Source organism: Meriones unguiculatus, chromosome 18 (genome assembly GCF_030254825.1).
Source record: "Meriones unguiculatus strain TT.TT164.6M chromosome 18, Bangor_MerUng_6.1, whole genome shotgun sequence".
Taxonomy (NCBI): Eukaryota; Metazoa; Chordata; class Mammalia; order Rodentia; family Muridae; genus Meriones; species Meriones unguiculatus.
Window position 1 is genome coordinate 54,254,146 of NC_083365.1, and position 20,556 is coordinate 54,274,701.

Below are 20,556 nucleotides of genomic sequence, written 5' to 3' on the forward strand. Positions count from 1 at the left end.
GTCTGACCATCAGTTAGACCATCCTGATTATATAGATTCACTGCATGGAAAAGTGATACTTTGAAGACCATAGTAGGAACAACAATAATAAAATGACTTAAAAAATCCCCTTCCTCCTTCATTACCCAATAAACAAAAGCTTATGAAAATCTCATTACAAAAATATATACAAAATCATGCATATAGCTCTTACACAGAAGATGGTACCATATGCTAAGCATACTTGGGTTCTTTTTCTTTCTTCTTCCTTTTTATAGCTCATAGGAAGGTAGAAACGGTTATTCGTATAGTAGATTCGAGTCTAGAGTGGATGGAGCCTTTGGGGAGAAGCAGTTTTACCCACCTTATGAAAGTCATACACTTTCTCTGCAAAAAGTCCATTGACAATGCTGAGTTCATAATCCTTATGAGATGAGTTTATATCAGCGAGAACTCTTTTCAATTGATACTGCAGCCTTGGCTGTTATCAAACAGAGGCATACAAGTTTAATCTCATACTACATGGATGCATATGATCTCTTATACATGAAATAAATCGTGTATATTATTCTATAAAAGAACTGAAAATTTGCCAGAAAAGCAGCAATCAAATCCACATACATAACAGTGTCTTTACCCTTTCACATCATGGTGTCTGTTATCATATTGGAAAATTTAGTGAAATAAAGGTAACTTTATTTCAGGAAACTATCAAGTAGCCCAAGATACATACTAATTAATTAGTTAAGAAATTAATATACCAATATTATATAACTGTAAATGACAGAAAAGAAAGTATGTCATCAGTATTTTACTATAACCTGGCAAGCAAACAAAACATTGGCAAATTAATAATTAAATTATCAAAATTATATTTTTATGTAATTATATTTGAAATATGGGGTTTAAAGTTAATTTCTTTGTTTTACATTAAAACATGTCCAAAATATAAGATTTTCAAAATAAAGAGTTTTCTTCAATTTAATTTCTAACTGAATTTTTCTTTAAGGAATATGTTGTCATTACCTGATTGTTAGAAGAGTTTCCTTGTCTTGATGGGATGTTAAAGTAAAGTGCCTGCAAATATGATACAAAAAAAAAGTCAGAATCGTGCCATAGGGAGGGATCAGTTAGTAAGAGATTTTGAACATAAACATTTATTTCTGACTCATCTAGTGTTGCTTCAATTTCACAGATGTCTCAGAGGTTACTCTCCTCATGATTCCAGGTGAAGGTCAATGCTTGGAATGGGAAAATGGCTTCTGGTTTTCATCTTTATTACATTTTCTTCCTGTCCCACATACTAGCTTATCTCAGATTAGCCATGGTTTAGAGATTTGTATGAACTTAGTAAACATTACTGTGACCTTGCTTCCTGTAAATGTGCCCTTGGGCATTGCAGTATTTTATCTCAAAAGTCCCCAAAGTTTATGTGTTGGAGTCTTGGTCTCCAGTGCTCTTTTGTTGGAGGTGAGGATTTTGAAAGGGGATCAAATCATTAGAGCCCTGAATTCCCTTGGTGGCTTAATCTAATTCTGGATGTTTGGTTTCCTCTATTCTTGGGAAAGGGATTTGTTGCAAGAGACACCTTTCTCAGCTTTGTCTCTTGATGCTGTGAGGTGAGTAACAGCCAAGTGACTATAGATGAAAACCTCTGAAAGCATGAGCCCGAATAAACCTGAGTTTCCTCAAGTTCTGTTTTCTCTGCTATTTTGTCACAGCAGCAGAAAGTCACAAACAGAAGTGCACATGCTCCACAATCATTTTCAATATCGTCCACTGAAACACTACCACAAGGCTCACTACGGGCATTGCACAATACAAAACAAACTATTTTGGGACCTGTACAGCATCTAAGCCTCACTTTAAAATGATCTGTTGGTTCATTTTATCGTTTGGTGTACATTAGCATACTGACCCAATTCATGGTCACCAATTCATGGGTTCATTTAATGATTCTTTAAATATTATCTACCGGATTCTGGCTTCCCTCCCCACTCTTAAACTAATTTTGGAATCACGAAATCCATTATCATTTTATATCAGCTATAATCTCTACATGTCTTCAAGTTTCACCTTATGACACAACATTAAGTTTTATGTTAATGTGTCATTTCCCCAAAATGCCATTACCACGTGAAATCGCATGACTCCTTCTCAGCATGTTTTGCTCCCTGTCTTAAGACTCTCAACTTAGAGATTTCCCCAATCCTCAAGTTATTAATAATACCAAAATTAAATTAGTTTAATATATCCCTGTTTACTGATAAGTTTCTTTTGATTGCAGAATCTCAGGTTTGTGTTTACATTTGTGTCTTATTCTTCATAGCTACATGTTCTCTTGCACCAAGGATGTACCAGTGTTGACCAAGCTTAAGATTGTATTTCTGTACCAAATGTGGTTTTTATTTGGTGAGGGCCATTTTTGACTGATGGAGGATCTTCTTGTGGTCACATGTAGTGACACCTGCTTCATCTACAGAGCTGCTGTTGTTAAAGCCATCATCCTTACGGCTTCCATTCTCACCACAACATGTCTTCTGTGTTATTATGGACTCTTCAACAAAGGGCACATGTTGGCAGCTTTTGGCTGAAGAATGGGTTTTCAGATATAATCCTGATTCTGGAAATCAGGATTATATCTACAAAGCTTTATAAATCCTTACATGTCTAAAGTTTGCAACTATGAATATTAAGTGAGTTTATTTGGAATAGAAATCTGTTATATACATGATTGAACAAAACTAGAAAAGAAATAATATTTTATGCCCAGTAAAAAAAAAAAAAAAAACCTTCCTTATGCTTTCAACTTTTTAAAACCAATGTTAGGGTTATATTGTACTTTTGATGATCTTTAATTCCTCACAAAGGGAAATTTGCTTTCACTGTGAGTCATCATACATGATGTGCTCAGTTGTAAAGGATTCAAATATTTACTAGAGCCTGTGGGGGCTGTTAGCCACAGATCCTTGGATAATTTTGATTCAGTGGTTTCTTTAATTAGGACTTTCTTGCCTTAAATCTATAGGATTCATAAACTGCTAAGGTAAGTGATTGATCCTAAAGGATGTATTACCATAGATGTCTATCAGAAAATCTGTCTCCACTGATGCTAAGTACAAAGGACCTAGTAAACAGCGACAAAATTTGCTGTGGGGATGAGTCTATTAGTCTGATTTAATCTTTCTATACATTTAATCTTTCAATACATCACATTGCATTGCTACAATACATTGTATCAATACATTGTGTTCCATGAATATGTTTACATATATAATTATTGTTTCTCAGTTATATATTTATTTTAAAGTTGAACTGAATTATTTTTAACCAAAGAACAATCCTGATAAGATAAAAGATGAAGTTGAATTCAATGAAGAGTGAATTCAGTGGATATAAAATGAAAGGACATGAAAAGAGCTTTAATCTATTTTTGTACATTCTGGAGAAACAACTTAATAATTAATTACTCAACTTGGGCAGATATTAAAAATAAAAAAACCTTAAAATATAGTTAATTAAGTAGAAGGCAGGAATGGCATTAATTACCTAGGCAGTATGACATGAAAGTGAAAAGCAGTCATTGAATATCTAAGAAACAGTAGATGTGAAAGTCAGTACCAACTTGAGAGATGGAGTTTATGATCTTACAACTGTTTGAGCTTAATCTGCTTTAGGCTTCTTACCTTTTCCAGTGTGGTGCTCACAACCCCTTCTGATATTGCTACTGTTGCCAAGTCTAGGCATCCCAAATGCAAATTATTCTTTCCCCTCAGAGGTGGGAAATGTTTTGTGCACACAGCAACTGTGTTTGGGACTGAGATGGACAATGGGGAGGCTACTGTGGCCTCTTTTCACTTCTGTCCTCTAACAGCTAGTATGAATGTTAGATAGCTGCTAGACCAATATGGATTATTCCTGCAGGCTCAGCTCAGGACTCCTGAAGACGCGATTTCACTTCCTGTAACAAACAACCAAAAAGTCCACTTTTCTCTGGCGGGGGAGGGATAGCCTGAAGCTAGATAGGGAAAATTTGTGTGGAAATTTAATTAAAATGGCCAATGTTAGTCAGTGTCTCTGTGAAGGCTTTCCGCATCAGACTCTTAGTTAACCTATTGATGAGGGGAAAGCAGAACTATTCAGAACTAAGTATAAAGTCCCACAAAGACGCTATCAACCTTAATTTTATTAGGCTCCAGACAATGGGAAACTCCTCTTACTCTGGACTGGTGATGTGAGCTAACTGGTAGATAAGGCAAGTCAACAAAACAAGTTTGATGTGCAGGTTAATAGTTATTTCAAGTTTGCCACATGGGTCTCTGCAGACATCAAGGTGGCAGCTTCGCTTTCACATATTAATTGTGGTATTGTTTTCTCCCTGGTACAGTGCTGTGAAGATGACCGCCATCAGACTCCTGTCCTCACTCAGACTTGGCCAAACCAATGAATTTTCAGTGACACAAAAAAAAAACCAGTAGCTGTCTCTTCCAACTGACAGAAAAATGAATTTAAACACAGAATGTGCCAGGGAACTCTGGGCCTTTATATACCCTGCCTGTTTTCAACCAAGGACTCCCTACCTTGTGGAATAGTTTTGCTACTTCCAAGGAGAAAACAAAAGGGTAAATGTTATAACTTATGTTGTCTAAGTATTGATGTTCATTCTTACCACTTTGTACCATTTGTGTGAGAAAATAAGTGAAGTTTGCTTCTCAGTGAAAAGGAAAAGTTGCCAATCATCTCAGGTCAAGCACAGAGACAGAATCAGAATCCAGTTTGTGTACTGACCTTGACCTTGAGGGATGCTTTTGTATTTTTTTTCCCTAAAAAGAGAAGTCAGAGGCAGAGCGAAGTTTGGAGGCAGAGCAAAGTTCTCTGCCTGTGAAACAGTCCAGGGAGAAGAGCTTAACCATTAGAATGTGAAGGATGCACTAATGGCAGCATTTGTTGATGCCATGATGTGTCTCTGAGAATGCTCCAAATGGCTTCCTAGTCTGATGTAAGTATAAATTGTAAAATATAATTTGCCTGTCTTTTTTGCTCTTTAGAGCTTTAAACTGTTGACCATTACTTGTAAAAAAAAATGGTACCTCATCTGATCAACATTTATCCTAAGGCAGAATCATTGCTTTGTAAAGTTTCCCTTTATAAAATAAAATAAAATAAAATAAAATAAAATAAAATAAAATAAAATAAAATAAAATAAAATAAAATAAAATAAAATAAAGAGTCCTAAAGCCAGTGTGAGTAGACTAGTATTTTGGAAATATTCTAGCATAAGGAAAAAAAAAAAAGACTCCATGGTGAAATATCAGGACTCAAACTTGCTGATAATAATACATTCTTTGAGCCTAACTTATGAAAATTATACAAATTTTCAAGAGATACTCCTTGTAATTTTTGAACAAAGTTTTAGCAATTGAATATATTTAATGTTATTAATTGCATTTTACATTGATTTTGATTAATCTGACAGTCTTAGTTTGCTTGTCGAAATCTGGAGCACTGTAATTCTCACTGTCGAAATCTGGAGCACTGTAATTCTCACTGAATAGACAGCCATTGTTTCTGAACATACAAATTTGTTGGTTCAAGAGCAGCACTACCATGGCTAGAGGGGCATAATGACAAAGAGAAATGTTAAAATTTCAAAGCTTTATCATAAGCCTGCTTTTTCCTTTTCCTGCTGGAAACCTTGTTTTTCCACGTGAAACAGGAGTTTTATGCTGTCACAGCTCTTTCTGAACATTGAAGGGAGAGCAGAGATTCTTTTTTCTTTTTAATAACTAGTTATCAGGTCAGTTCAGATAACAAGGACTGAAAACTCTGCAATGTGAGTTTCAAGATCCCGGTGTTCCGCTTCAGTTAAAGAGGAAGCTGTGGATGGAATTTCTCTCAGGCTCCTCTCTAAGCACTCACGCCAAATCATGGCACCGCCATTCTTCCTCAGAGTGCTAGAACGGAAACATACACTGCAAGGATTATTTTTAAACACTTTTGAGAAAACCCAACTGGATTAGGAAACACAAGTTTGTTCAACTTGTAGGTGATATTATAAACCAAATTTATGGTTTAAGGTAAATACAAACCTTGCATAACGAATACTAATGCAGCTTGTAGGAGAGGAGCACGTTGGAAAGAGAAAGAAGGAAGGAGAAGAGAAATGTTTACTCGTGTGTTAGGGATAGATAGGAAAGGTCAGCAATCTCAGCACCAAGTGAAAAATATGAAGCAAAATACACAACATAATGTCAGTCTCAGAACAGAGTATCAGAAAGCAAAGAAGTTTCAGGGTTTGGGCAAAGGATTACCTAAAAACACAGGCTAGACTGGAGGCATTTCTGTTACAGACAGCAGCAGGGCTAGGCTGGGAGATGGCTCACTGGGTAGAAGCACTTGCCACAGAAACACAAGGACTTGGATGTGAATCCCCAGAACCCACATAAAAATGGGGTGCAGAAACCTACTCATCTATAGTCTCAGCATGTCTCCAAGAAGCTGGAAAGTAGAGACAGGAGAATCTCGGGAAGTTTGCAGCCAGTTGGCCAAGCATTGGAAGAAACAAGCAAGAGGTTCCATTTTCAGCATGTGGAAAGTGAGGACCAAGTACCTCTGATTATCTTCTGACCTCCACGTGAATGCTGTGGTTCCTGTGCACCAACGATTACATACACTAACCATTGGTTGTTTGGAAATGTTTTTCAGAGATACATGCAAGGAGGTTATAAATTATGACTCCATTGATCAAACCTGAGTTTCCCTGAAATGCAAATGTGATCCATAGTGCTAAGGAGAATATGCTATAAAGTGAAACTAACTGGGGCAGGGCTGAAGCTAGAGGTTAATCTCCAAATCAGCATGTTACAAAGGACTAAAACTTTGTACAAGTAAACTATAAATGGCTTTATGACTGTAGTTCATGTTTTCTTCTCATCTTTCTTGTGGACTATTATGACATCAGAGGCTATAGAGAGCCATGTATGAGAGTGAATGATGAGGCTATCGGTATCAGAGAGAAGACTCTGGCCAGAAAGTCGCTGTTTCCATCCACCAGGGCACAGTTGAGAAACCTTATTTCCAAAGGTCATGCTGAGTTTCAGTCACAGGTCTGACATCCATCGCCACACACTTGGCATGGTCATCCCATCATAAAACCAAGGTAATAATGCCGCTTCAATGTGTTACTTTTGAGAATACCAAATAAAATTTTGTTTTCTGGGCTTCTCTCAGAGGTTGTAGCTGATGACGTCATCAACATCTAGGTGGTACTGCTGTCACCTTTTGTGGCCCTCTGTGATCCCCCTGGTCAATACCCCTGTATCCTAAGAAGCTGACAGTACTTCACTCCGCTGCCCACTTGCAGCAGACTCATTGAGATAGGAAAAAAAGTCATTGCAGTTTAATGACATGCACAACCTTCAGCAGAACGGTACTAAAATAATAGTCACAATGGAGATCAGAAAGGGATGGCTTCTGAGCCTGTGGAAACAGCTGGACCTAGCATGGCAGCTTCGGTCGAGTGGAGGAATTCCTATGATGATTTCCTGGAGAAGGGGAGGAGACCGGGACAGTCATCAGAGCCATGTGCAGGGGTACGTTAATTAGCACTTTCTGAAGGTGCTGAAGAAGGTGGCGATGGTAAACACTGTTCAGGTAGCCGTCTATTATCTACATGCACACGACTGTCATTTGTGTCCAGGTAACCGATGTTTAAACTAGGACATCCAGCTGTGGTTGAACACTTGTCTAGCAAGTGTGAAGGTTCTATACCCAGCACCACAAACAAAGCAAAACTAGGGCACTCCATCAAGTTCTATCGTAGCTGTATCTATTCATCGGTGGCTCTCAAACATTAATGTACTCTGAAAGAGCTTTCTAAAACCCAGATAGGTGGCCCACACTCACACCTACAGTTTCTGATCCAGCCTAAGAATTTACAGCCCTACTAAGTTGTCCAGATGTTGCTGCTACTATCAAAGGAAAGGACTCTGAGAAGCAGTGTGAGTAAAAACATGCTTCTGCTTCCCCCCAATTAAAAACCTAGAGCTGGAGGTGAAGCCCAGTGCTTAGCATGAAATATTCTCTAGGAGAAAACAGTTTGCTCCTAGGATTCATTGGAAAAGCCAACACTGACCTTGTCAATTTGACGTGCACAGTCACCTCGAGCACCCAAACGGATGAGGGCCAGAGCAGTGAAGATGCTCAGTGAAGAGAAGAATACATTTCCGTTTCCTTGACTGCTATCCATCTCTCTGAATAAGTCGAAGCCAAATTCTGCATTTGATGCAGCAAGGGAGGCCATTTTGAAATCAAGGGTTGCCTAGAGGTCAAATAGAGAGTTAAATTAGCTCAGAGCACATTTGTTTGTTTGTTTATTCTTATTAATTCAAAGCTTCATTTCTTCACTCTTGTCTACAATCATCATGTAGATTGTACATGTAGAGATAGAGATGATTCTTTTGGTTCTGCATCCTTGGGTCTAATACCCTAAAGCTTGCTTGCTGACAAGACAGAATAAGTTCCATTCTCTCACCCAGACACATCAGCAAAACAGCTCTCCTGTTTACATTGGGAGCATGATCCTGGTTTTCTTTGATGGGCTACTCTGTCCTTGCTGACCTTTTTCAAGATGCACTTACTAATTCTCCTCATATATATCTAAACTGAGGTAGCAAAAAAGTATTGCTGACTGCAAGGAATACTCTGTCATCACAGTTCTATTCAACATAGCCTTTGTTTCCTAAATCATTGTTACTTTTAGCACATCATTTCTTCACACTGTCTGCATTATGGCCTCCATACTTATCCAAACATTCCTCAGACTCTGCAACACTGAGGTCTAGGTTTTGCTAGGTAAGACAGTTAGTCTACAGTAACAAATATAGAATCAAGGATGAAAATTATCTTAGAATTCTCATAGCATTGTTCCTGAGATACAGAGCAATGACACCACCCTGGAATTTCCCAGGGACCCACTCAGTATCTCTTTGAAGACTTTCTCCATAGCTTACTGATTCCAAATCACAGGGCACCTGGCTCAGACTAAATGAATTTGCAAGAATGATCTAAACTGTTCTCCTTGAGTATTACTTCATCTGGTACCATGACAACTATTCAGGAGGCCCAACAATTTGTTCCAACCTTGCTGATAATAGCTACATGATTTGGAGCAAGTTTTTCACTGTTTTACGTTTAGCTCATTCCATGAAATGACCTTCTATGGGAACTAATGCAGTGATGTGCAACAGAAAATAAATCATGCGTGCTTCTACCTGACACTCCATAAAAGACGAAAATTTGTATGTCAGTCATCAGGTGGGAGAAGCAGAAGTATGGGAGATAGACAGCCTTTGGGGAAAAGAAGTCAAAGGAATATTCTAAAATTGCCGTTTTTACAATTTACATTCCAAGAACATAGAATAAAAAGATCAGTCACACTGAACACACACTTTATTCCAAGACATAATTTCTATGTTCTTTCATAAATTATTTAGGAGGCTGGATCTAGTGGCTTAGGCCTTTAAATCCCAGCACCCAGAAGGTAGAAACAGGCAGACCTCTCTGAATTCAAAGTCACCCTAGTCTATACAGTGAACTCCAGACCATCCAGGGCTACACACTGAGTCCTTGTCTCCACAACAAAACAGTGTAATTTAGGGAAGCAGGGGAAATGTTGTTTAGTGTTTAGAGCTGAGGGTGTAGTTCAGTGCCCGGTAATACACAAGGCTTTGGGTTCTCTAGAAAATGTCAAAATCAGATTAAAAAAAAAAAAAACTTCCCAGAAAATTACTAATTTGATTTCATATCTTTTCCAACCCATCCAGAGCAAAGAACAGTAGTGACTGCCATTGGCATTACAGATAGAAGATTCTAGCAAAAAAGACAAGAAACAATACAAATCAGGCTCTGGATGGATTTGGTAGTGACAGGTGATCCTTACATACTGAGTGACCCTGGCAGGATCTATGGTCCCCAAACCTTCTAGGGACTTAATTGCATTGGCCTTGGGATGAGTATTACATCTGTAACTTGAAAAATTATGAACCAAATTAATAAAAACATGGAGCATAGAAACGAAACACGCACTGATGTTTTTTTTTTTTTCATTAAATTTAGAAGCATAAGGCTTTCTTCACTTCCACAAGGAAGGCTCGCTCATCATCTCTCTCTTCAGAAGAGTTTTCGGGACTCCGAATTGCCAGTGGCGACTCGGGACGAATGAAAGGAACGGCCCCTAGAAACCACTTTGACAGCAAAAGCATAGCGAACCTTTCTAAATCTCACGGGGGAAACTGTGTCCATGGGTCCGTTTTAACCCACCGACGTGGATCGGGACGGAACAATTAAAATGAAACTAAAAGGATTTTTAGGCCAACGGAGACTATCTAGTAAAATTATACCCCAAGTTAAACCCCAATTCTCCCATTACTTTACAAATTATGTCTTGCTAATTTACACATTTGGGTTTAAAAAGAAGAGGAAGAATTTCAGAAATTCTTTTCAGCAGTATTCTATACAACCCAAATAAATCTTTTCTAAACTTTCAGTCAACATGGCAGTGTTTCACAAAATTGTCATTATATGGAAAAGAAAAGAAAACTAACACAGGAATTTTCTCATTTAAAAAAAATAATGTAACTAATTTCATTGGATAAGATAGATTTCATGACATAGAAATCACACTGATAAAAAGTTATTTCAGAGAAAGATGAGCCAAGACATTCCTAGACAATAATAAATCTTGAAGCCCTAACTATTAAAATGATGAATAGGACTAAATACATTCAATCACTCTTACACAAACAGGCTCACACAGGTTGAAAATAAATTCCAGAAAAAATATGCTTTGCATAAGTGATTGTGTTAACTTTCTCTATGTTAGGTGAAATGAAATGAAATGAAATGAAGGACATCCTCCTCGTTGTAGTGTGAAGTCTGCATTCCATAAGTAAGCAGACTTTACTTAAGGCTGATTCAGGGACTTTATGCCCTAAAGCCCCAAGTGCTGAAAGATGAGTAAAAATTAGCATCCAAAGAGTTTCCCTGTCTCCTATAAAAACCTCACAGCAACTTAAAAATAAGCACCAATAAGCAGCAAATATTTGGTACTCGGTGACATAACTAAGGCATAACAGGAAAACAATTAAGGCTCAAGCTGCAGAGACGTGACTGCAGTATCACCCAGACACTGCTGCTCGGATAGCTAAGTGACAAAAAACTCTTTTCAATTGTGAAAAAATTGGGCTGCCGAAAGAAGTTTTCATTTAACCCCCAAATACCACGTTCTTTTGTTTCTTGCATGGAGTCAGCTTAGTATAAAATTATAAAAAGTTTATAATTATAAAGTTAATACAAAATACAAAACTCTCATGACAGTCCTTAAATCTCAAATTTCAGATGAAAATCACTGCTACCTGAAGCCTATTTGGTTACCTGTGGGCTATTAAATAGTGTGATCATCTCAACACTATCAACATTTCCCTTCTGTCTTCTTGTATCAATATATTTGTGTCAAAATAAAAGCAAAACAACAACAGAAATACGCCTCACCAAAGCTTTGTTTTAATAATCTAATTAAACTATCAAGAAACTAGTTTTTAAAATGAAACACAGGAAAACCTAGATGTAGAACACCTCCAATAAAATATGGAATTAAAGTGATTCTGTTTCACGGTCTCTGTATCTGATTGACAAAATGCATGGTTTAACTTTGTGACAAAAGCACGTCATATTAGAGTAATTTCTACTATGTAAAAAATTTATTGTTATTAATAACTAATTCTTAGCAGAAAGCTTTATAATTACTGAGTTGAAATTATGTGTCAGAACAGAAAAACTATTAAACAAATTTATTTTTATTTATTAACAATACTCCAAATATCATATTACGAGATAATAGCTGCCGTCTAGAAGTGTTATCAAACCTTTCAATTTTCTAACGTGTTGAAACTTTGATAAACTTCTAGTCTTATGACCATCTTTCATTATTTATTTTCATTACTATTGTTTCTGTTTTAAATAATTGGTAAATTCCAACAAATAATAAGTGATGTAAATAGGAACACTGGAAATACAAAGTCAGGATTTGCACATATTTCTCCATCTATCTGTTCAAAGATTGAACATAAAGTTTTAACTGATAGCTGATCTCCCATACTGTGACAAATGCCATTCTCCATGACACTGGTAAAAATCAGTCAGGGGAGGCCATAAGCCAGGGAATTGAAGAGCTTTTAGAAAGTTTGATTCATTTAATGTGGCAAAACTTTAAATAAAAACAAGCTTGATTTTGTTTGAATTTTAAAAATAATGTGTCATGTACAGAAAAGTACCCAAGATTCTCTCTCTCCCTCCCTCTCTCTCTCCCTCTCTCTCTGCTTTGCACTGTGGATGTCCATTAGAAGCATTTACCTTACTGTCTTCATAGAGGAAGCTGCAGCTGGTTGGATGAGTCTGGAAGAGTTCCCTGCGTTACTCTGAAATATAAAGCCTCTGACTCAGACACTCCCTGCTTACTATTGTGATGATCACAATAGTTTTAAAACAATTCCACTCAAGTGAAATTATGCTCAGCCAAATTGATGAAAATCTGTAATTAACCACGGTTTCAGTTCAAACTTGTCAGAATAAATATTTTCTCTTGAAATTGAGTGTTTCTGATATTATCATTTATCATATAATCAATATTATATACTAAAAGGGGAGAGACAGCTACTTTCACCAGAACAGAACTAGATCTGTTGGGAAAATAGAAAACAAACACAGAAAAAGATAATATGGTCATCATTAATAACATAATACAAAGACTATACTGTGGCTTCATAAGACAACTTCTCGAGCATCTATGGATAAATTTCTCTTTCTTGGGATAAATGCTGAATACTGAGGTAAATAAAAAGCAAGTTATATTTCCATAGAGGGGTTTTAGGGAGTCTTGTGAAGAGCAGAATACTCAAGACATATACCATGATTTAATGAGAAGGGATGTCAAAGCATAGTAACCAAAAGCAAAAAGCAAAATTGGGTGACAGTATGCTGGTTACATATCTGGAAAAAAAGAAACACAGTTCAAAGCAGCTGAGTGCTACGGTTTGAGGTAAGTGTGAGGAAAAATAGGAGGTGGGCAAGAGTGAATTGCTGTTTCTTTCAGATGACCAGTCTGGTGGTCTTTCACATGACAAGCTTGCATCTGGACTCCTCATTACTTAGACCATATGTAACCTGGAGATAAAATAAAGAATAAATTACTAGATCCATCAAGCTTGTCATGTGAAACAGCATCTTCTTACCTACAAAATAAGCCCTCAGTAATTTCAACACCCCCTTTCTACCCTCACTATGCCACAAGTTTGCCCCTTTTTAAAGTGAAGCATATATTATTACAGTGAGAGTCTTTGTTTCTTCATCTATTCTTATGTAGTACTTGGAGTTTTGCCGCTATTATCCCTCTGATGGGTAGTTAAGCATTAAGGAAAAGAGGTGTCTAAGATGATTAGAAGATGTTGCTGGAGGAAAGAACGAGGCTTGCCAATCTAATCCAGCTTTCCTTGGACTTCCTGGTTTTAGCATTCTGAACTTCCTCAGGCTAGGGTGGAGATTTATAAAGACTCATCGAATTCCTTCTGGCAAAAGTATTCTCAAAATACCTCTGTTTATCTAGTATATCTCCAAACCATGCTCTACACAGAACACACACAAAAAAATTCTCACCTGAAGATAATCTAAGCCCCCCAATTATGCCATCATTTGATGACTTAAATTTCTTCAACGGGACAGAGGCTCCCACTGTACTGATAGAACTGAGGTTCAGAAACTAAAAATTCAAAACAAAAATATACAATATGATGCCCTACCAAAAACCAATCCAAGTAGGATATATGTATGAGGATGTTTCTGTGGGTGGACCAGCCGTTCAGAGGAAATAGTTTCCTTAGTCCCCATGAATGCAGAGAGGTTTTCTTGAGTACAGAATTGGCAAAGAGGTAAGCCTGGAAATTTTCTTTCTGTGAACTTACATGAATATATCTAAAGCAACTTTGTGTTTTGGAATTATAGTTCATAATTTTTTAAATTGCTATAAGGAAATATATCAAAGGTAGGTCCACAACTCAACATACACAGCTGATTAGAATTTTAATTCTGATATTAAGTTTTATTAGAGGGTGGACAGGAATCCTGAGATAAGGACAAACAAGTTATGAGAAAGATGCTGAAAAGGCTGACAGTTATGGCCTGTGGCAGAGAAACACTGAGTTCCTTTCTGCAGCCCCAAATGGAAACAGAAGAACTGTAAGTCAATTGTAGCAAATACGCAGTACTAGAAGGGGCCATCCTTCCTAAGAAGCAACTAGAGAGCTTTCAGAACTCTGCACATGGCATCTGGCCATCTACAGCCAGCCTGAGATACAGTAGTGAACTCAGCGTCACCCACAAGGGTGGATAAAAGAGGCATATATGAGTATGAGAAACAACAAGGTGCTTACAGCAGCACCCCTATCCATAGAAGCCTTGACGATAACAACACTCATTCACAAACAAAATGCCTCCGCTCTGTTCTGTGCTCTCCAAAATGCCCTCGCTAAGTTTCCGCATCGTGGACTTAGGGAAGAAGCAGGAGGGCTGAGGTGAGAACCTTATTTACCACTATTTACCAGACCAAGTTGGGCATTTCTAACAAAATTTGATTTAAATATATATTATTTTAAATTTTAAATATATATTTAAAACAAATTTTGTTTGTCATATATATATTTAGATAGATAGATAGATAGATAGATAGATAGATAGATAGATAGATAGATAGATAGATAGATAGATAGATATAAGAATTAGGTCTTAAGGTTGTCCCTAGGTGCAGGCTCCCATGCACCTGCCTACTGTTGCTTCCATGTCACTTCTGGGGTGGGTCCTCCATGACTCAGAGCACAGCACTGTCTCCACAGAAGTTTACAAGCCATTAGCTTTCCACAAGGTTTCAAAATAGCCTCTGACTAAGACGACCATTATGTGGTTCATTCAGTATGGATGTGAATCTGATTTAAGAAGGTAATTTTCCCACCTCTACTCTGTATAGTAAACTGGTTTAAATATAATCATGCAAATAAATTAAGACAACGGTGTTTGTTAGCCCATCTTATAACACTGCCCTCTATAAGATAACTAGACAAAAACAAAAAACAAACAAACAAACAAACAAACAAAACCACAGCTGTGATTCCAAGTTTAATATTCCATTGACGTTTATTTCTCACGCCCCATCTTTTCTCACCCTATCTTGTGCAAATTTTCCTGAAGTAATAATCTAAGAGAATTTAACATAAAACTTTCATCATTCATTAAAGTAGAAAATGCTCCTATACCCCTGACTATGTCTGACTTCTTTTGTACCGTTTTTCATCCTTCCTTACTCCTTCTTCTTCCCAGTGGCCTGTAATTTTCCAGAGAAGTATCTGTTGAGTTCATCATTGTGGCTGACCTCTCAAGATACTTCCCTAAGCTAAGAAAGCTTCAAGTAACCTGAAACTGGGTGAGTTAGCTCATTCCTGTCATTCTGCCAGCCTGTCCTCCACCCTACTGACTGGCAATGGAAATCCACAGCACACCGCCCAGATTTGCCATGCCATCCTACAGGCTAGAGTTCACTGATAGGGATTTGGCCCCTGGAAGGTGGTCAGATCTACCAATTGACTGCTGACCCTTTGCCTGTAGAACAGGCCACACAAAGGATGACATCCCATTCCAGGATCTCCCATCACAGCGTTTATCTCTGTTACAACCACCACAGCCCACCACACACAGGAAGAACTGTAACCCAAATTCTTTCAGCTGAATGGCTTCCAATGGGCAGCTAATGCTTTTCAAAGTGACTAATCTTCTATTATAAACAGCTACCAGAATTAGTACTACCAGCATAGAAGTGGTCTTTCATTTTCTTCACCTCTGACTCTTCCCAAAAAAGAGATCTTGCCTACTGAAGTTTGATTAGCTATTGATTACCTCCATGATGCCTTATTACCTTTGTAACAGTATAGACTAATAAAATAATGAATAATCTTTGAATCAACTGTTTCAGTAAAATTTCTGATGGCAGTTTCTGTTGAGATGAAAAAAAATAAAACAAATGGGTTTCTTGTTATCTGTTCTAATACAGGGGAAATTCACTTCAGCGGTTCAAAATCCTTAAAGCCTATATCCTTCTTCTCTCTCCACTGTAGAGATAAAGTTACAAATGACCAGAAAGTTAAACAAAAACAAGTGACCCAAATGACATGCCAACTGGAAAATCCTCCTGGGATTACGAGGTAGACGTTAATTAAAGGTCTTCTTGCTATTTGCCTCCACTATACTCAGAAATTCCTCCCACTAGAGTGTCTGCAACAGTTTATTTACAACCAACCAATCCCAAAGTGACATAAGTCAATAAGGAAATTCAGCCATGGGAACACAACTGGAGTATCATGGCAATTATTCTCCCTTGCCAGACAATTATAACCCTAATTTCCATTGACCTTGACAGTTTCCCAGTAGAGATGAGGCCACACAAATGAGGATGACCTAAACGTTTCAGCTGGCTATTCTTGCTCACTTACCCAAGGCTCACTATGATGTGCATGACACACCCCACCAAGGAAGTTTCCCTCCCAGCTGAAACAACCATAAGGGGTCTCCCATGCTTTCTATCACATGGCCTGGTTCTTCATTTACACTTTCAATCCTGAAAAGCACCATTGTCGCTGAAGAACACTATTTGCACTTACTATATCAGATGCCTACTGACTAGGGCTCAACGCCCAGCATACATCCCATGAATAAGTAGAGAGAAAGGTGTATTCTTCCTAATCTTATTATGCTTAGCTGTCAAGCACCTAGAATGAATGTTCATTGTACCTGGACCTTGTATCAGATACTCATTCTCTTACTGTCTCCAAATACACCACTATCTATGAATTCTCTTTGAATTCCTTGTATAAATATGTCAAATATGTGTCTTTTTGAAACTAAAAGGCCCCGAAATAAAACAGCATAGTCTATCTGAACCCAAAGTAATTCTTTTCTCCAAAATTAGAGAACAATTTCATAAAGAGCTAAGAGCACATAATATATGTACTTGAAATTTTAATTCAATTTACAAAAGAAATGTTTGGTGGTAAAGAAATGATATTTTGGAATATTTGACATTTTTATGGGATAGTTAAACTATATAAAGGATACAGAAACAACAGAAGAAAAACATGTTGGCAAGAGACCTTGGAAAATTCCCACATATAAAGTATGGATTTAATGAGGATTAACTAAGGATTAACGAATTATGGCTGAAAAGTAATTATTTCTAGGCAGTAGATTGAAGATCTATGTGTTTGTTTGTGTGGTTTTTTTTTTTCTGTAGCAACAGTTGAATCCAGAGAACAAAACAAAACAAATTGTAGGTTATGAACTGTGAGTATGGAGTTATGTGTTCATGTTTAGTGTTGACAAGTGTACATAACCATAATGTTCATTTTAAACACAGCACAATAGAGAGAAAAAGATGAATGCCTTCACCGTTTCCCAAAATTAGTATTTGCTTCAGGGCCACAGACGTCAGCCCAGTTGCTACCAACCTACAAATTCTGGCAACTGGTTAAGGTGGCAAGTTCTGTAGGTTAACAAGACAAGCTAAGAAAACTTGGCAGACCATAAGATCTTGGAAATGAGTATAATGAAAGATAGGAAATTAAGTTTGTTCAATGAAAACATAGAGTACATGAACGCTAGTACTGTGTTAGAGAAAAATACTATGGTGGAAATCACAGTTGTAGCTATAGTTATGCTGAGGAGCTAGGTGCATGTGCTTGCTAGCAAAAATGAGGGCCTCAGTTCAATTCCACACGTTAGAAGGAGGTGGAGGAGAAGAAGAAGAAACGTAGAGAGTTTGATAGTGTAAAATCTCTCTGGTAAGGCGATAGTAATACAAAAAGCACAACAATAAAAAGAAAATGACCTGATTGAAATAATTTGTCCTAACTGGAAGACTGAGATGTTTGCATTTTATTTATTTGCTTAACACATTACTATTTCCAAATTCCAAACTTTGAGATTCTTATATATAAACAGCGTTTGCTATATCTAATCATTTCTGTTGATCTGAACTATTTATTTGAATAAAATCTTGTAGGAGCAAGTTCCAGGGCTTAATTACATGTTGTACCAGGACAGTCATTCTAAGTGATTGCATGTCATGTCTATTTTTATTTCTTAGTACATTTTTGTCACTGCTTTGAGGGCAGGGCAGAAATGAATTCAACTAGTCTACAGTTTATTTTGTGTAAATATTTACCATGTCTCCTCTTCCACCCTCTTCCCATTCTCTTGTAATTATGAAATAGTCTTAGCTTTCACTCAGCAATATGTAACGTGACAGAGTATCCTTCTCAGACATTTAAATGAATGCAATCGTCGAGACTCTAATCTCTTATCAGAAACCCAAATACTGAAGGCCATATTGATTTCCATTTATTTGTGTCATGTTATTTCATCACGTTGTCATGGTGGCAACCATAAGAATAGTCATAACAACAAATGCAAATGCCCAGAAAACCAAGTCATCCTTAGTACCTGTTAACCACTGTCTCTCTTTAAACTCCTGACATTTACGAGCACACTGATGATGAGAGTTTCATTAATAAGATCTGATTCTAGTTTCTTAAGAAGAAAAAATTTGGTTTCCATTTTAGAATTTCAGCTTCCCAAATCAATGCATAATCTATCTGATTTGGCTTACTGAATTGAGCTATTGAGATCATTATCTATCATGGAGAATCAATCTTTCAAGTCCAGGCACAAAGTTCAAGGTGAATGATATATTTAGTTCATCCATTTGCCTCTAGTTTTGAAAGACTCTTATTCAAGATTCCAATGATACCCATAGACTTTAAAAATCTTTCTTGGATGAGCACAAAGTTTGAGAAAGACCACACTTATGTGAGAGATGGAGAAAGGGATGCTTAAGTTTCAATCATGTTTATAATCACAAAAAGTTAATCCCTGCAAACATCAGTGTTGCTTCCTTTACCCTGGGTTTGTCTACAGAACTTAATGGTTAGTGAAATAACTTGCCTAAATATAAACAAATTATTAGGAAAGCACAATAAAACCCTGCTCACTGAAAGAAACAGTAATAACAGAAAAATAACGTTAAAAGAAAAAATTTAAAATATTCCTACATAAGTGGAAAACAGAACCAAATAGAATATTTAGAATAAAAAAATAACAAGAGTTAAAATAAAATTGAGAACTGCTAAAACGGCTCAATCAGTAAGCTTGTGGTCCTGATTTCAGAGATTTAATTGCCTTTAATGCTAGGGAGATAGAGCCAGGCGCCTCCCTGGAACTCTCCAGGTGCCTCCCTGGAACTCTCCAGCCACCCAGTCTATATGAATCAATGGGCTCCTGGTTAAATGAGAAACTCATGCACACAAATACCAAAAACAAAGTAAATAAAATTGCACTGAAGAATAGGATAATGAAAATGACAGAAATAAAAGTTAGCAAACTCTTTAAAAAGCTTAACAATTAGTTTCTAAATTAAACAAATAAGAAAAATATCCCTTTTCTTTTTTTTCTTTTTTCCTTTTTTTTTTCAAATGGCCAGTTTTAAGAACTTGTAAGAAAGCAATGAAAGATCTAATATTTGTATCACTGGTCTTCTAGAAAAGAAAGGATGTAAGATTGAAAAAAGCTAGGAGAAAGCATTGATTCTGACTTAGTTATGATTTCTATTGCTGTGATAAGTAGATGCCAGGACCAAAACCAACTTATTGGACAAAGTATTTATTTCACCTCACAGGTTACAGTCCATCACTGAGGAAAGTCACAACAGGAACCTGGAGGCAGGAACTGAAGCAGAGACCATGGAGGAGTGCTGTGTACTGGCTTGTTCCTCACAGCCTGCTCAGTCTTCTGTCTTATATCACCCATAGCCACCAGCCCAAGGCTGACACCACCCACAGTGGGCTGGACCCTCCCACATCAACCATCAACCAACGAACCCTCACACAGCCTTCCCCATAGGCCAGTCTGCTGCCAGCATTTTCTCAGTTGAGTTTCTCTCTTCCCAATTGATTCTAGCTTGTGTTGGGTTGACAGAAAACTGGCCAACACAAATACACAACTAGTCGACTTGACACCACAACCAAAACCTTTTTTTTTCATTTGTCCCACAATGGCACATCAATATTAATATCACAGAATGAATCATCCCAACTTCTAAAGTCCCAGAGTATTTAAAATTTCAAACACTTAAAAGTTTAGCCTCTTTAAAATATCCATCATCTTTTAAAGTTCAGTTTCTCTGATATTCCAAAGTCAGTTAACTGTGGGCTCATGTAGAAAAAAAAATTAATTTCATTAAATAATTTCTTGCTCTAAGAAAGAAGAATAAGGACACGACTACAATCATATAAATGCAAAACCAAAGTTCAGCTGCATAAATAATTTTGTGTTTGACATTTGGGATACACTCATAATCTTCTGGGCTTCAAGGTGCCTGGACCACTTCTCTTGATCTGCCCATTGTAGCACACATAGCCTGTCTCCTAG

The 20,556-nt window shown here is 37.1% G+C and overlaps 1 protein-coding gene across 2 annotated transcripts in view; it reads right to left on the reverse strand.

Moving 5' to 3' along the window:
• Positions 1–20,556, reverse strand: part of Serpinb7 (serpin family B member 7) — a 47,803-nt gene that overhangs the window by 15,723 nt on the left and 11,524 nt on the right. The window contains exons 1-4 of one of the 2 annotated variants that reach the window (XM_060371548.1): positions 12,391–12,435; positions 8,114–8,299; positions 1,006–1,056; positions 344–460 (exon numbers count right to left, since the gene is read on the reverse strand). In XM_060371548.1, the coding sequence (XP_060227531.1) occupies positions 344–460; positions 1,006–1,056; positions 8,114–8,281 (336 nt within the window). In that variant the 5' untranslated portion in view covers positions 8,282–8,299; positions 12,391–12,435. Of the gene's footprint in view, positions 1–343; positions 461–1,005; positions 1,057–8,113; positions 8,300–12,390; positions 12,436–20,556 lie in introns of those variants that run through there. The other variant, XM_021638759.2, reaches the window with a different exon arrangement.